The sequence below is a fragment of the Theropithecus gelada genome, chromosome 19 (genome assembly GCF_003255815.1).
Source record: "Theropithecus gelada isolate Dixy chromosome 19, Tgel_1.0, whole genome shotgun sequence".
Classification (NCBI taxonomy): Eukaryota; Metazoa; Chordata; class Mammalia; order Primates; family Cercopithecidae; genus Theropithecus; species Theropithecus gelada.
The window spans coordinates 5245965-5263244 of record NC_037687.1 but is presented as its reverse complement, the minus strand read 5'-3'; the positions used below and the strand labels follow the sequence as shown (position 1 = coordinate 5263244).

The 17280-nt window shown below is 57.4% G+C and overlaps 1 protein-coding gene across 4 annotated transcripts in view; it reads left to right on the top strand.

Moving 5' to 3' along the window:
- Positions 1 to 17280, top strand: part of PTPRS (protein tyrosine phosphatase, receptor type S) — a 140439-nt gene that overhangs the window by 46419 nt on the left and 76740 nt on the right. For all 4 annotated transcript variants that reach the window (XM_025367199.1, XM_025367197.1, XM_025367198.1 and 1 more), the window contains exon 2: positions 10530 to 10714. In XM_025367199.1, the coding sequence (XP_025222984.1) occupies positions 10624 to 10714 (91 nt within the window). In that variant the 5' untranslated portion in view covers positions 10530 to 10623. The remainder of the gene's footprint in view (positions 1 to 10529; positions 10715 to 17280) is intronic.

Genomic DNA, 17280 nt, shown 5'->3' with positions numbered 1-17280 from the left:
GGAATCCTCTTTCATTTTCTCCCACCTCCTTCTGGTCTTTATTCGTGTGTCACCTCCCCCTCTCCTATCCTGTATTTATTTTATTTTACATGTTTTTAGAGACAGAGTCTTGCTCTGTCACCCAGGCTGGAGTGCAGTGGCACCATCATGGCTCACTGCAGCCTCAACTTCCTGGCCTCAAGCGATGCTCCCGCCTCAGCCTCCCAAGTAGCTGGGACTACGGGCATGCACCACCAGGCCCAGCTTTTTTTTTTTTTTTTTTTTTTTTTTTTTTTGAGACGGAGTCTCACTCTGTTGCCCAGGCTGGAGTACAGTGGCCGGATCTCCGCTCACTGCAAGCTCCGTCTCCTGGGTTCACGCCATTCTCCTGCCTCAGCCTCCCGAGTAGCTGGGACTACAGGCGCCTGCCACCTCATCTGGCTAGTTTTTTTTGTATTTTGTAGTAGAGACGGGGTTTCACCGTGTTAGCCAGGATGGTCTCGATCTCCTGACCTCGTGATCCGCCCATCTCAGCCTCCCAAAGTGCTGGGATTACAGGCTTGAGCCACCTTGCCTGGCCCCAGCTAATTTTTTTAAGTTTTGGTAGAGATGATGGGCTGTATTGCCCAGGCTGGTCTCAAACTCCTGGCTTCAGGCGATCCTCCCGCCTCATCCTACAACCCCCAACCCAATCATCTTCAGAGCCCTTACCACCATCTGGCCCGCAGTGGATTTTATTTCCGTTGCTTCTCATGTGTCACCCTCAACAGAGCGTCTGCACACTGAGGGCAGGCATCTTTGTCAGTCTTGGTCACTGTGTGCCTAGAATTGTGCCTGGCATAGGTGCTTGGAAATGTTTGTTTAGAAAAGGGTAGGCTGGGCTTAACCTTATACAGGCTCATGTCTGTAATCCCAGCACTTTGGTGGGCTGAGGCAGGAGGAACACTTGAGTCTAGGAGTTCGAGACCAGTCTGGGCAACTTGGGGGGGGGTCCCATGTCTACAAAAAAAAATCCAAAAATTAGCCAGACATGGTGGCACGTGCCTGTAGTCCAAGCTACTCAGGAGGCTGAGGTGGGAGGATCACTTGAGCCCAGGAGGTTGAGGCTACAGTGAGCCATGATGGTGCCACCGCCCTCCAGCCTGAGCAACAGAGTGAGACCCTGTCTTGAAAAAAGGGTGGGCGAAGATGCCTGCTTTATGACAAGGGCACACGGTGTGGCTTTTGGAGGAGAATAAGGTTGGAGGGGCTCTGCTGGGTGAGGCTGGGCCTGATTGTGCAAATGTTTGCTGAGAACCTCCTTTGTACCATGGACCTGTGCTAGGTGCTGGGGACACTGGGTGACCGAGACAAACCCTGCTCTGTCCACCGAGGTCACAGTCTGCTGGGAGAGGCAGACCCGGGACTAGGCGCACTTAGGGCTCTGTGCTGATGGGGCCACCCAGCCAAGGGGGAGGGCACCTGGCCCAACTTCCCCAGCCCCTCGGGGGCAGCTATGTCCCCTGCCAACTGCGGTCACCACTGTGGAATAGGAGCAAGAGTCTGTCTCCACAGAGACATGGGCAAAAGGCCCAGAGAGGGCAGGACTGGCTGGGAAGGGGCTGGCAGGAGCCAGGCCCGTCTGCCGCAGGTCATACAGCCCCAAGCCTCCTGACAGTGTGGATTCATTGAACGCCTGTTCGGTGCTTGACTTATGTGGCAGATGGGGAAACCGTCAGCCTGAGAGGTACGGGTCCTTTCTTGACACACGGGGCATCCCTGGATTCAAGCTCGAGTCTGTATGAGCTCCCTACCTTGCCGCAGATGCAAACAAGGTGCCTACTCTGCTCCTGAGGGCCCACTGTGTGCCCAGCCGAGTTGGGGAGGTCATGCTGGTTGCTCCTATGCCTTCATTGACACAGGGCACCTCCTGTGTGCCTCTAGTGGTACTGGGGCACCAGGCCGCCGCCTCCATGAAGCACCTACTGTGTACCTCGCTGAGGGTGGCATTGCGTGGGATGGGAGGCGTCAAGGCATCCTGTGTTTATTTCCTACTGTGTGCTTTGTGTCAAAGGGGCAGGCAGGGAGCCTGTGTGCAGACACTCACAGACCACCTACTGTGTGCATGGTGCTTTGTGGACTAGGCCACCTAGTGCTGGAGGTGGGGTGGGGGGATTCCATGCTCCATTTTGCAGAGGGGGGATGATGCGTGGTACGGGAAAGGGGCAGTGTGGGATCCCCCAGTGAGGGAGGCATTTATTCGATGTTTGAGGGAGGTGGGAGCCACCCACTGGGGTAGCAGTGGGAGGGCATGGACGGGAACAGAGTGGTCTCTGCTGGGCTCTCACAGCCGCCCATGTGTCTCCCATCAAAGCCCACATCCTTTGCCCCACTGAGTAATGACTTCTAGAGAGTGGGGCCGTCTGTCTCCAGGATGGCCCTGTCCCTAGATTAACCCAAGGGACTTGAAATTATTCGTGATGTACCCTCAGTTCCGGGGCCCCAGGCCTCCAGCAGCACTGTGGTGAGAGCTCCGCCTCTGGACCCAAACCCTGGTTCCGATCCCTGCTCTTCCTGGCTGTGGGCAGCCGTTTCTCTCCTTCTTGGCTCCGTTCTTTGCAGAATGAGGGTGATGATGGGCCTGCCTCCTAGAGCCGTGGCCAGTGGCCTGAGGAAGCACAGCTGATGATAGCTGAGAGCTCAGGACATCCCGTTGGCGTTGGCGTTTGGGCTTCGTCCTCAGCGCGGATGCTGGGAAGAGAGGCGTTTTCACCAGGGATGGGAGCAGAGGCGGGAGCCCTTGGGTCTCCATCCCGGCCCCTGCCCCGTGCTCGAGACCCTTAGGTCCCGCTGGCCTTCTGCATTCTGGGCCCCTCCAGTGGAGTTTTCAAACCCGCACCCTGGGCGCAGCGCGGGCTCGGATTGGGCGCCCGGACAGGTCTGCCCCTCCCTCTCCCTCCTCCTCTCCCTCTGCTCCAGTGTCGCGGGCCTGGCACGGCGGCCCCATCTGTTTCCAATCTGGCCCCGCGCTCTCCGCCCCCTCCTCAGGCTTGTGGCGAGGGTGGGGGCCTCTGCCACGGTGTTCCCCCATTCATTCCCCTGGACCCCCAGCGGGAGGGAAGCCTCTGCGCCCGAGCCCCTCCCCCACCCTCTGGTCTAGGAGGGGAAAGAGGGGACGCCTCCCCCCCAACTGCTGGGCCTCAGGTCCCACCCAGACGGGGAGGGGAACTCTGCCCCTTCTCCGACCTCCTGTATTTGGGTGTGTTTGGGGAGCCCTCCGCCGCCCCGTCCGGCATCCAGCCTCCTCATCCGTTGCCATGGCCACGATCAGAGCTGTGGAAGCGGGGAGCAGGGTAGAGGCTCCCAGTGGGACCAGGCTTCGGGAGGGAGGGGTCTTGGGTCATGCCCTCCCTGGGGCACCCCTTCTCTCAATGCTGCACGGACCCCCGCGGAGGCTCTCTGCGCCTTCAGATGGGGCTCCCCTCTGGTCCCCCCGCCCCACTTCCGGCCGGGGCCCATCCCTGCCCCCCCAATCCCTCTCCCCGGCAGTCCCCTGCAACCCCGCCCCCTGCAGCCCCGCCCCCTGCAGCCCCGCCCCTTGCCCCGCCCCCAGGCCGAGCTCCCCAGGCCGAGGCCTCTCCCGAGTCTTCGCTGCGCGCCGCGCTCCGCTCCGGGCGGACCGAGGGACGCGGGGACCGGTTGCGGCGGGCCCTGTGGAGGCCTCGCGGGGCCCGGGCCCGATCTCCGAGCCGCGGGGTGAGTGCGCCCGGGACCCCCTTCCATCCCAAGGCCCGGGCCGCGCCAGGCTTTGTCCCTCTCCTCGCTCCCCCTCCGTGCTCCGAGACGGGGGACGCGGGGGTCCCCCCAGCCTAGCACGGGCCTGACCGGGCTGGCCGCCCTCCAGGGACAATCTGGGCCTGCTGCTGCCTGGCGCCCCCCCATTCAGGCCCGTCGCTTGCACTTTGGAAAACTCCAGACCGTTATGCTCCGCAGGGTCCCCTCCCCCGCCTGGCCCCCAGCCCGACCTCCTCCCCCCACCCCTTCTCCTCCCCCACCTCCCGGGGGCGGAGCCAGGCGCAGGGCAGCCTTCGCTGCCAGCCCGGGGGAGCTCTGATTGGGGACTTCGCAGAAGGCAGAGGAGGCAACAGGACCGCAGAGGGGGCAGGTAGCGGTGGGGGGTGCATGGCAGGAATTCCTGCTCTTAGCCAACCCCGAAAATCGCAAAAGTTTACCTCCATCCATTTGTTTCAGCTCCCCTTGGGCCTGGGGACCCCACGTTGCCTCTGTGCTTTGTTGGGGGGCTTTAAGAAACTGGGGGGCTTGGCCTCAGGGAGGGGCCTGTGGTGGTGTCTTCTGGGATGGTCAGGGCAGCTCGTACCTTTCCGTTACCCATTCCCGTCCCTGGGCTCTAAGCCGTTCCAGGCCCGGAGTCCTGAGCTGATGGAGTTTGGTGACCCTCCTCAAGGGGCTTCCGGCAGACCCCAGGCTGGCGTCAACCCCAAGCCCTGTCTGCTTCTTCCAGAGCCTCACCCTCACCCTTTAAATCTCAGCCAGACCCCCTAGGGTGGATGTGAGGCTGTCCCCGTCTTGGCCTCCATTGCCTGGGGTGGTCTCTGTCTATGGTCTCAGTTTCCACCTCTGAAACCCAGGTGACCCCAGGGATGATGTGGATAAAGTGCCAGGTGGAGCTGGGTATGCAGCAGGCATCCAGTGCACGCAGCGGCTTTGCCACGCTCCTGGGGTGGGAAGAGGGCTTCCATCCAGAGGGTTGACAGACCCACAGTGGGAGCACAGCTGTGATGGGGTAGCGCAGAATGGGTCTTGATCCAACCTGGGGCATCCAGGAGGGCTTCCTGAAGGAGGCGACAGCTCAGCTGAGACTTGAGGATGAGTGTGAGGGCTGAGATTTGATGGGGATATGGAAGGGTGTGCTGGGTGGAAGGAACAGTGCGTGTCAATACCCCTATGGGAGCCAGGGGCCACAAGTGGGGGGATCAAGGTGGCATGGGAAGCCTGGCATGGGGGGTTGTGGCGTGACGGGGTCAGTAGAGGCCGGGCTGGCAGCTCTGGAGGCTGAGGTAGCAGTCTGAGTTTTAATGCGTGTTGATGGGAGCCATGGGGGTTTTAGAGCAGAGGAGAACGGGGCTTAGCTTGGAGTGGAGGCATCTCGTGGTTGCAGCTTACAGGATGAGCTGACTGTGACCGTGGGCCAGCTGGGGAAGGATGTGCCAGGTGAGGGACCTGCATGGGAAGAGGCTCAGAGGCCTGAGGCAGTGTATTCTGAGAACTGCGGGACCTTTTGGGAAGAGGGGGTAGGGAAGAGATAGATGCAGTCACATCAAGAAGGGCCCAGCACACCGAGCACGGGAGCTGGGAGCCACTGTGGGTGTGTGAGCAGCAGGGATGCCCCCAGATCTTGGCGTCTCAAGTTGTTCCATGAAACCAGCATGGGGGACACACTGTTGGGGCGATTTTGGCAGCCTGGGTGCGTAGGGGACGTGGACCCTGAGCTCGATTGAGAACCGGGCTCTGGCCTCAAATCCTAACCCAGCCCAGCCCCCTTCTCCATGCAGGACTCTTGGTGAGCCTCGGTTTCCTAATCCGTTAAACAGCAGGAAACACAGAGAACATCTAATGGGGCTCAGCACCCCAGGGGCACCCAGTGGACTTTAATGATTTCCCTCTCCAGGGCTGGGCCTGGTTCCCTGTCTGCCCCACCCTTCCACTCCTGGCCACCAGGACCCCTGGGGACAGTGCCCTGAGCTGTCACATCTTCCCAATACAATCAATAGTCAATTAAAGCCAGGTCTTCTGTCTTCAGTTCCAGGAAGGGCCAGTCCCACCCAGCCCCTCCCTGAGCCCATTTCCTGATAGGGAGATAATGGTGACCTGGGAGGGACAGTGGCTTGGCCAGAGCTGACTTGAGCCCACCAGTGGCCACAGAGCCTGGGCTTGCCGCCCAAGGGGGCCCTCGCTGCCTGTCCCTGCTTGAGTGGACGTGGGAGTGACCCAGGTCCAGGGAGGCTGGAGGCCAGGGTCCAGTCCTGGAAATGACATTCCAGGCGGTGGCATGGGAGAGATGTGGGTGGGCGGTGGATGTGAAGGTGGAGATGTTGTGCAGGCTTAGGGTCTTTTCCCTGAGTCCCACTGCTGGCATCACCAGCCTTGGCTTCTCCTGCCCTGGGGTCATGGGATGGCCCCTGAGGGTTAGAATTAGGCCCCCAGAGTCCCGTCCCAGGACAGGACAGGGTAGACTCTCCAGCCGGAGCCTCCTCCGGCCCGAGGAGCCCCCGCCTCGTGCGGGTGACAGAGCCTGTTTGCTGCCCGGCCTGGGTCATAATCACCCCTTTATGCTCCCTGGACCGCGTGGGCACGCAAAGCCGGCTCCCAGATCGCGTGACCCATGCCCTGGCGCCTGGTTGGAATGGGTGCCCACTCGCCCCCCATTAGCACGGCGGGGGAATCCCCAGAGGCGGCCAGCAGGCTCTACCAGGCCCAGAGAGAGTTGTCCAGAGATCCCGCAGTGGCTAGGGAAAGACACAGTCACAAGATTAAACATGGGCTCTAGACCCGAGTCCCACCCCAGCTGGGGGCCTTGGCTGAGTCCCTGTTCTTCCATGAGCCTCAGTTTCCTCATCTGTAAAAGGCAAGCGCCTGCCTCCGACCAGCTACCACGAGATAGTGGTGGGCAGCCTAGCCCCCGAAAGCCAGGCGGGGTGGGCAGAGACCCTCCCTGAGCCCCACGTGGGTTCAAGGTCCAGCAGTCCCTCCTTTCCCTTCTCCCTAGCCCTGGCGCAGCCTCACTGGCCACCATGGGCTGCCATGCTTTTCCTGACAGCCGTGTCATTTCCTGGGAGCTTGCAGATGACTGCACCTGACTTAGTTTCCCTTTCTTGGCAGTGGCAAGGCTGGTGGCCCAGGCTGCCTTGTTGCAAGAGGGCATGGTGGAGGGTTGACCTGGCACCAACCTGACTGTGTCCCTCCCTGCCCAGGGCCACGTAGGGCTCCTGGCTGTCCTGTGGGTCTGGTCTGTGTGCACCTCTCTGTCCTCATCTCTCCCCCTCTCCCTCCTAGGACCTCTCGGTGCTGCCCCCTTGCCCTTCCTCATGCTGTTCCTAGTGCACAGACACCCTTGCCCCTAATTCCCATTCACCTTTTGGTCCTCACCCAATATTAAATCCAGGAATGGCCCATGCAAAGGCCCGGGGGTAGGACTGGACTACACTTGGGGTGTTGGAGGAACAGCAAGGAGGCCATGCGGCTGGAGCAGAAGGAGGAAGGGGAGAGGAGGAGGAGGGGAGAGCAGGGAGGGGATGGGGCAGGTCGTGCAGGACCTGGTGGGCCTCAGGAAGGACTTGGGCTTTGACCCCGAGGCAGGTGGAAGCCGTGGAGGGCTGTGGGCAGAGGAAGGACGGGCCCTGACTCAGGTGCTGGCAGATGCTTTCTGCTTTCTGTGGGTGGAACAGACCGAGGGCGAGGGCGGGAGCTGGGAGACCAGGGTGAAGGTGACGATGTCCATCCAGGCCAGTGACAGTGGGGCTGGAAGAAGTGGAGGCAGAAGAATGGGTAAGAAGTGGGCAGTTTGGGGACAGATTCTGAAGGCAGAGCTGATGGGACTTCGGGATCTTTTCTCCCAAGTCCTCGCAGAGGACCCCACACCTGGGGTTTTCGTGGAAGCAGGAGTCAGTAGGAGGGTCGTGGGTGTGTGGGGTCCTATCTCCATCATGGGAGGTTCCCCTAGGGAGGATTGGCACCTAAGGGACCCTGGAATGTTTTGTCTTTTGCAGCGGTAGTGTCTGAACCCCACTCCCTGGGCCCCTCCCACCACCCTGTTCCTGAGGCATCACCCGTGCCTCAAATGCCACTGTTGCTATAGCCCCTCGTCCCCGCCCCTGACAGGTTGGAGTGGCGGATCTAAGGGGAATCCATGGCCAGGCCCTGCCTGCCTGTGCCTGGGTCAGCCTTGTCCTGCGCAGACATCAGGGAGGTATGGGCCCAACATGGCCTCTGCCGTGGGAGCCAGGGTGTAATTAGGGCTGCCCGGTTTAGAAGGCGGCTGCCCTGAGGTCCCCGTGGGATGTGGGAGAGCCAGCTGTGGCTGGGGCCCTCCATACGTGTGCCCCACCTAGGCTCTCTGTGCAAGTGACTCCTACCCATGCTCTCTGAGCTTCAGGTTTGCTGTGCTGCCTCAGTTTCCCCAGAGGCTCTCTGCAGGCCTGCCCAGCTGCTCAAAGTGGTCTGGGACTGACCTTGCCCCACCAGTGTGGCCAAGCAGATGTGCATTTCTGGGCAGGGCCAGCCACTGTGGTCACCCTAGCCCCAGCTGGCTACAGGCTGTTTTCTCCATCTGGGGCCACCGCCTTCCTTGTTGGTGACTTTTGCTCTTAAAGGGCCAGGGCGGGGACTCAGAGTAAGGGACTGTGCTCTGGGCCTCATTTCCTTCATCTTCCCAGTCCCCAACTGGTTGTGTGCAAGGTGTACCTAGAGTGTGACTATGCGTGTACGTGTCTATGTAGCCTGGCTGTGTGCACAGATGTGTGTAGGAAGGGAATCTGACTTTGCGCGTCTCTATTTGGCTGGCTGGTGCATGCACCTGTGGTCTGCTGACTGAGTGGCCTATCTATAGTCTGACAGTGTGCCGGCACCTGTGTCTGTGTGTGACGTTGACCTGCTTGTGCACCTGTAGGTATCTCTGATCTAATTGCATGTTTGCAGTTCCCTGTAACCTAACTGTGTACGTGTACTGCCTGCCCCACCGTGACCCTGTGTCTGTATCTTTTCTGGCTTGGTGTATGTCTGTGGTCTGATTTTGGGCCTGTCTGTGTTTGTGGTCTGACTATGTGCAAGTTTTATTTGCCTGATTGTGCATGTGCCCATCTCTGCTGCCTGACTGTGTGAATACGTTTGTTTCTGTGTCTCTTGCAGATACAGAACTGCTTGCAGTCTGACTGTGTGTCGGTGTGTATTGGTGATTTGACTGTGTATATCTGTGTATGTCTGTGGCCTGATTTAGCAGGCATCATTCTCTGTGCCCGGTCTGACTAAGTGCCTGTGGCCTCACTATGTACACCGAGGCCCCCCCAATCCCGTTCCTCGCCCTAGGCTGTGACCTGGCCACTACCCGCCCATCCTTCCCCTGGGACCGCCCCAGGGCTGGGCGAGGTGACCGCAGCTGGGTATTTTGGGAGTCAGAATCACAGGGGCTGCCCGTTATTATGCACCACCAGTTCCTGTGGCCACAGCCTGGACCCGCCCAGGGCATGGGCTGGCATGGGTGCCGGCATGACTGGGTAACAAAGATCTTATCCTTGGGCCTCTCCCTGCCCCTCCCTGGCCCTCTGACCTGGCTCCGGACAGAGTAGAGATTGGGGAGATGGGGAGGGGGCCGTTCCAGGGTTCAAGGTGTGTGAGGAGGGACCCTTCTGCCGGGGAGGAGTTGAGGTTCTTGTGGGAGAAACGTGCTGAATGATGAACATCTTTTCATTTAATTTGGGAACCGGGGTGAATACCATGGAGGATAACCTTAGTCATATCTGACGCTCCGGGATGTAGAATGTAGGGGGAGTTGACCTTTGAGGAACAGAGAAGGGCTTCCTGAGGAAGTGACAGCTGAGCTGAGACCTGTCATGTGGTGGGGGACAGCATTCCAGGCAGAGGGCACAGCAGAAGCAAAGGCTTGGAGGTGGGACTGAGCTTGGCCGGCCTGGCTGTACCTCCAAGCGAGGGGAAACAGTGAAGTCAGCAGGAGTGGCTTCCCCTGGGGGCTCCGGGAGCCATGGGAGGTCTTAGAGCAGGGCAGGGACAGGCAGGTGTGGGGAGAGATTTGTCTCGTGACTTGGGGGACCAGGTTTTAGAGCCAGACAGCAGCGTAGTCTGGAGTCCCCTCCTTCCTGAGAAGCAGCCTGTGAGTTGGAGAAAATCGGGGCTCAGCACCCCCAGAGGTCCTCAGTCCTGGTGTGGGGCTTGATCTGAGTCACGGGCCCAGCCCGGGTTGGGGACTCATGCTGGGGTTGGGGTTTCGCTGGTGGTTGGAGGCTGCCTTAGTCCATTTGGGCTGCTACAGCCAAATACCACAGACCAAGTGGCTTGTAAACGACAGAAATTCGTACCTCACAGTTCTAGAGGCTGGGAAGCCGAAGATCAAGGCAACACAGATTTGGTGTCTGGTGAGGGCTGTCTTCTGGTTCATGGAAAGCATCTTCTCCCTGTGTCTTCACGTGGCAGAAAGGGCAAGGGAGCTTTCTGGGAGAGCTTTTATGATACTAATCCCATTCATGAGGTCTCTGCTCTCATGACTTAGTCACTTACCAAAGACTCCACCTCCTATTACCATCCTAGTGGGGACAAGGTTTCAACATACGATTTTCTTTTTGGCGGGGGGGACACATTAATTCTATAGCAGGGGCCCAGCACTTTCATTCCATCCCATCACCCTGTGATCCTTCCCCATTTTCCCATGACCAGCCCCCGCAGGACCCTCCCCTGCTCCATGTGACCCTCCCACTACCTCCTCCATGAAGGTCTCCTGGATTTCCCCACTTGCCTCTCACAGCCCTCCGTTGCCTCTGCAGACGCTGCCCCATCTGACGCTCGGCTCGAGGCCTCTCTGTGAGGGACCGGGGGGCCATCCCCCTCCAGGGCGGAGATCAGAGGTCGCTGCCAAGCATGGCGCCCACCTGGGGCCCTGGCATGGTATCCGTGGTTGGTCCCATGGGCCTCCTTGTGGTCCTGCTTGTTGGAGGCTGCGCAGCAGAAGGTAAGAAGCTGGCACGGAGTGTGCAGGTGTCCGCGTGTTTGTTTACCTGTGTGCATTTATGGCTGTGTGTGTGTGAGCACGCTCCCCACCTCCTCCCAGGGGCCCTGCATTTTGCCAAATGGAACTTTTTTTTGTTTTTGAGACGGGGTCTTGCTCTGTCACCCAGGCTGGAGTGCAGTGGCCGGATCTCAGCTCACTGCAAGCTCCGCCTCCCGGGTTCACACCATTCTCCTGCCTCAGCCTCCCGAGTAGCTGGGACTACAGGCGCCCGCCACCACGCCCGGCTAATTTTTTTGTATTTTTAGTAGAGACGGGGTTTCACCGTGTTAGCCAGGATGGTCTCGATCTCCTGACCTCGTTATCCACCTGCCTCGGCCTCCCAAAGTGCTGGGATTACAGGTGTGAGCCACTGCGCCCGGTCGCCAAGTGGAACTTTTATGCTCCACAAATGAGGCTGAATGCTGAGGGCTGTGTGCTGAGCCCTGAGAGATTCAGAGATAAATAACAATGCTGGTATTCATAAATAACAGGAACGATGGTGGTGGTGTCTGTTTCCCCAGCATCAACTCAGCACCAGGCTCCATGCTAAGCACAGATTTTACCTGCTTCCTCTCCCTTGAGCCTGACAAAACCCAGTGTGCCAGTTCTGTTACCTTCCATGTTTTCCGATGAAGGAAAACAAGGCTGAAAAGAGGCAAGGACTTATTTGAGGTCACTCCTTAGTGAGCCACAGAGTTCACCTTTCCTTGCTGTGGGCAGTAGCTACACCTGGTGGCAGACACACACACGGACAAACTGTCTCAGGCGGAGCCAGGGGAGGCTTCTTGGGAGAAAGGGCATTGGGACTGGGGTTTTGTGAGTGTATAGGAGTTCGCCAACAGAAAAGCTATTCCTCGTCAGGATGACAGCACCCGGGAAGGCCTGGAGATGAAAGAGGTTGGTATAGTTTAGAGATGGGCAAGGCAGCATTTCTGGCTATAATGTGAAGAGGATGAGCGTCCATTTGGGGCCCAATGCCAAGACTCACCCCACCATGAAGGACCTGGAGAAGGCGTCACTCAGGCCCATGAGGACATAGGGGATCAGGGGAGTAGGGAAAGAGACTGGGTTCTGGGCCGGGCGCGGTGGCTCAAGCCTGTAATCCCAGCACTTTGGGAGGCCGAGATGGGCGGATCACGAGGTCAGGAGATCGAGACCATCCTGGCTAACACGGTGAAACCCCGTCTCTACTAAAACAATACAAAAAAACTAGCCGGGCGCGGTGGCGGCGCCTGTAGTCCCAGCTACTCGGGAGGCTGAGGCAGGAGAATGGCGGGAACCCGGGAGGCGGAGCTTGCAGTGAGCTGAGATCCGGCCACTGCACTCCAGCCTGGGCCACAGAGCGAGACTCCGTCTCAAAAAAAAAAAAAAGAGACTGGGTTCTATAGTCAGGCTGGGTTTGAATCCTGGCTCTGCCACCAACCTGCTGCACAACCTCGGGCTAGTGGCTCAGCCTCCCTTACCCACCGTCACAGGGCTCATATCATTATGCACATCCAGCATTCTTGTGACGTGGACATGTCATAAGCCCCTGCCTGCTGCTGGGCGCATAGCTGGGCACATAGCTGGGCACATAGCTGGGCACATAGCAGGCCAGCAATCCTGTGTTACCACAAGCATAAGTGTTACTGCTGGTGAACAAACTGGAGACATACACCCCTGACTCATTCATTTGTGCTTTTTCTTATTTTCGTGCTGCTTTTTTTTATTGTTGTTTCTTCTTTTTGACATGGGGTCTCACTCTGTCACCCAGGCTGGAGGGCAGTGGCAGGATCTCTGCAACCTCCACTTCTCAGGCTGAAGCGATCCTCCCACCTCAGCCTCCCAAGCAGCTGAGACTACAGGCATGGTCTATCATGCCCGGCTAATTTTTAAAATTTTTTGTAGACATGCGGTTTCACTGTGTTGCCCACGCTGGTCTTGAACTCCTGAGCTCAAGCAATCCACCTGCCTTGGCCTCCCAAAGTGCTAGAATTACAGGTGTGAGTCAGCCATGGCATCCAGCTTCATGCTGTTTTTTAGTAAATGCCACTATACGTTCAGATCAGCCAGCACACCCTGATGAGGTGAATGCGATTATCAGCATCCCCGTCATACAGCTACGGAAACTGATTGCACCACTGCACTCCAGCCTGGGCAACAGATTCAGACCTTGTCTCCAAAAAAAAAAGAAAATTGATGGGCTGAAGCGCCTTGGCCTCCCAAAGTGCTGGGATTACAGGCATGAGCCTCTGTGCTTGGCCTGGCTTTACATATATATATATATATATGTAAAAGAGGGAATATATATATATATTTTTTTTTTTTCATGTATTTATGAGATGGAGTCTTGCTCTTGTTCCCCAGGCTGGAGTGCAGTGGCACAATCTCGGCTCACTGCAACCTCTGCCTCCCGGGTTCAAGCGATTCTCCTGCCTCAGCCTCCCGAGTAGCTGGGATTACAGGTGCACACCACCACGCCCGGCTAATTTTTTGTATTTTTAGTAGATATGGGGTTTCACCATGTTAGTCAGGGTAGTCTCAATCTCCTGACCCCATCATGATCCTCCTGCCTTGGCCTCCCAAAGTGCTGGGATTATTTATTACAGGCATGAGCCACTGAGCCCAGCCGGCTTGGCTAATTTTTTTAATTTCTTGGAGAGATGGAGTTCTTACTATGTTGCCCGAACCGGTCTCAAACTCGTGGGCTTAAGCAGTCCTCCACCCCAGCCTCCTAAAATACTGGGATTACAGGCCTGAGCCCCAGTGCCTGGCCTGGCTAATTTTTTAGATTTCTTACAGAGACGGAGTTTTTACTGTGTTGCCCAGGCTGGTCTCAAACTCCTAGATTTAAGCGATCCTCCCAACTCAGCCTCCCAAAGTGCTGGGATTACAAGCGTGAGCTGCTGTGCCCGACCAGAAGTGGCCATTTGAACCTGAGCTGCCTGGTCCCACAGGCCAAGTTCCCCATGACCACACTCCCTCAGGGACCAGAAGCTAGGTATAGCTGCGCCGTGATCTGTCCGGCCGCCTCCAGGGCCTGAGTCTTCCTGGCCTCTCTCCCCTGCATTGGGGATGTCTGGCCTTCAGTACTGACCCCTTTCAGTTTTTCTTTTGTTTTGTTTTGTTTTGTTTTGTTTTTGAAATGGAGTCTTGCTCTGTTGTCCAGGCTGGAGTGCAATGGTGCAATCTCTGCTCACTGCAACCTCCGCCTCCCAGGTTCAAGCGATTCTCGTGCCTCAGTCTCCCGAGTAGCTGGAATTACTGGCGCCTACCACCATGCCCAGCTCATTTTTGTACTTTTTTTTTTTTTTTTTTTTTTGAGACGGAGTCTCGCTCTGTCACCCAGGCTGGAGTGCAGTGGCCAGATCTCAGCTCACTGCAAGCTCCGCCTCCCGGGTTTACGCCATTCTCCTGCCTCAGCCTCCCGAGTAGCTGGGACTACAGGCGCCCGCCACCTTGCCCGGCTGGTTTTTTGTATATTTTTAGTAGAGACGGGGTTTCACCATGTTAGCCAGGATGGTCTCGATCTCCTGACCTTGTGATCCGCCCGTCTCGGCCTCCCAAAGTGCTGGGATTACAGGCTTGAGCCACCGCGCCCGGCCCATTTTTGTATTTTTAGTAGAGATGGGGTTTCACCACATTAGCAAGGCTGGTCTTGAACTCCTGACCTCAGGTGATCTGCCCATGTCAGCCTCCCAGAGTGCCAGGATTCTAGGCGGAAGGGAACAATTTCTGCTCTAGAAACCACTTCAGGTCCAGTGGGGCCTTCCCAGGATGCCGTGGGGCTGGCCCCGGGCAGGGTTGGAGGGGACAGGGTGGGTGGGTCACCAGCTCTGGCGCTGAATTCTTCTCTGCAGAATCTGAAATGGAAAAACAGAGATGGCGCCAAGCCAGGCCACAGAGCAGGAGGCTCAGGCCCGTTGCCTCCAGAGAGAGCCGGGTTCCCTTCCCAGCTTTTTTGATACTGGCAGCACCACCTGAACTTCTGTCTCTTCATCTGAGAAACAGGGACATCCACGGTACTCGTGGTCAATAAAAACCCACAACCCCATTTATCCAGCCTGTGTTATTTTCAGGGCACTGGAGCCAGATAGGCCTGGGTTGGAATCCTGTCTCTGCCCATCACACGCCGTGTGACTAAAAGGCAGATCCCTTGTCTCTTTTTTTTTTTTTTTTTTTTTTGAGATGAAGTCTTGTTCCGTTGTTCTGTTGCCCAGGCTGGAGTGCAGTGGCACAATCTCGGCTCCCACTGCAGCCTCTGCCTCCCAGGTTCAAGCGGTTCTCCTGCCTCAGCCTCCAAGTACCTGGGATTACAGGCGCGCACCACCACACCTGGCTAATTTTTGTATTTTTGGTAGAGGTGGGGTTTTGCCGTGTTAGCAAGGCTGGTCTTGAACTCCTGACCTCAGGTGATCTGCCCGCCTCAGCCTCCCAAAGTGCCGGGATTATAGGTTGAGCCACCGCGCCCGGCCTCTTCACCTGTCTGAGCCTCAGTTTTGCTCCTCCTGGCCACAGGCATAAAACTTAGCACATGGCGTGTCTTTGTGCCTCTTGAGCTGCAGGTGTGGCCCTCTTAAGCCCCGAAGGTGTCCTTCCTGTGTCTCTGCCCCTTTGCTGAGAAAAAGGTGGGGAAGCTTTGTCCAAAGGAGCGATTCCAAGCATCCGCAAGACATTTTCTGACGGGGAACGCGGTGGGCAGAGACAGCTCTTCCAGGCTGGCTCGGATCCCAAAGCTGCCTGGAGAAGACGGAGAGGGTGTTTGATCTGCAGGGGTGGGGGTGCTTCCGAGAGGCAGAACCCCTCCAAATCCGAGAGCAGGCAGTGATGTTGGGAGCTCCGTTTTCTCAAGGCTCACCAGACACCGAGAGGAAGTCTGAGGTCCCAGGGAACTGAGGCTGTCCCTTGGCCTTTTTGCTGAGAGCCACACAAGCAGGTATTTCAGCCCAGTGTTCTGGGGACGCCCAGGCTGCGGTGGCATAAGGGACTCGTGACCGGGCCTGCAGTAACCCAAGAAAGCTCCCCAGGGGAGGTGCTGGCCGAGCTGAGGTTGAAGCTGCCAGATGAGAGGAGGAGGAAGGGACCCCGGGAGGAAGGAACAACACAGACAGTGGCTGATTGTAGCACCCGCCCGGTCTTGCTCGCTGGAGTGGAGGGGCAAGGGGTGTGTTCGGGCTCTAGGTCAGACAGGCAGCTGGATGCGTCTCTACCCGCAGCCTGCTTCTGCCCTTCCTTCCAGCAGCTCCAGAGGGAGGGATTTACCAGAAGTAACATTCTTGACCCAGCCACAGTGACTTTTCCTCATGTCCTTGGCTGAGGACTCATGGCCCCGGGTCACCATTCCTGAGGCCAGAAGGAGGGGGCAGGCCCAGGCTCCATGTGGAGCAAAACATCTGCCCTAATCAGGCTCAAGGTCTGGATGTGGAAGGAGAGTAAGATGTCGGCTTGGAGGCAGAAACCCGGGTTCAAATTCCAGTGCTGTTTTTTCTGAGCTCTGTGATATTTTTTTGTGGTGGTTTGTGTTTTGAGACAGAGTCTTGCCCCGTCACCCAGGCTGGAGTGCAATGGAGTGATCTCAGCAGCTCACTGCAACCTCTGTCTCCCGGATTCAAGCGATTCTCCTGCCTCAGCCTCCCGGGTAGCTGAGATGACAGGTGCCTGCCACCACGCCGGGCTAATTTTTGTATTTTTAGTAGAGATGGGGTTTCACCATGTTTTTCAAGCTGGTCTCGAACTCCCAACCTCAGGTGATCCTCCCGCTGTGGCCTCCCAAACTGCTGGGATTACAGGCGTGAGCTACCACGCCCAGCTTCTGAGCTCTGTGAACCCATTAACATTCCTGAATCTGTACAGTGGGACTGGCTGTTGCTTCATCAGAGGGATAAATAAGAGTTGAGGGGCCAGGCGCGGCACCTCGCATCTGTAATTCCAGCACTTTGGGAGACCGAGGTGGGTGGATCATTTGAGGTCAGGAGTTCGAGACCAGCCTGGCCAACATGCTGAAACCCCGTCTCTACTAAAAATACTAAAATCAGCCAGGCGTGGTGGTGGGCGCTTGTAATCCCAGCTACTCTTGAGGCTGAGGCAGGAGAATTGCTTGAACCCAGGAGGCGGAGGTTGCAGTGAGCCAAGATTGCACCACTGCATTCCAGCCTGGGCAGCAGAGCGAGACTCCATCCCAAAAAGAAAAAAAGGGTTAAGGGAGGTCGTGCATTCCTGTACATGGTGGTTCTAGTGACTTTTTTTTTTTTTTTGAGATGGAGTTTTGCTTTTGTCACCCACACTGGAATGCAATGGCATGATCTCGGCTCATTGTAACCTCTGCCTCCTGGGTTCAAACGATTCTCCTGCCTCAGCCTCCCGAGTAGCTGGGATTACAGGCACCTGCCACCACGTCCGGCTGATTTTTGTATTTTTTAGTAGAGACGGGGTTTCATCATGTTGGCCAGGCTGGTCCTGAACTCCTGACCTCAGGTAATCCAATCCTCTCCCAAAGTGCTGGGATTATAGGCATGAACCACTGCGCCCAACCAGGTCTAGTGACTTTT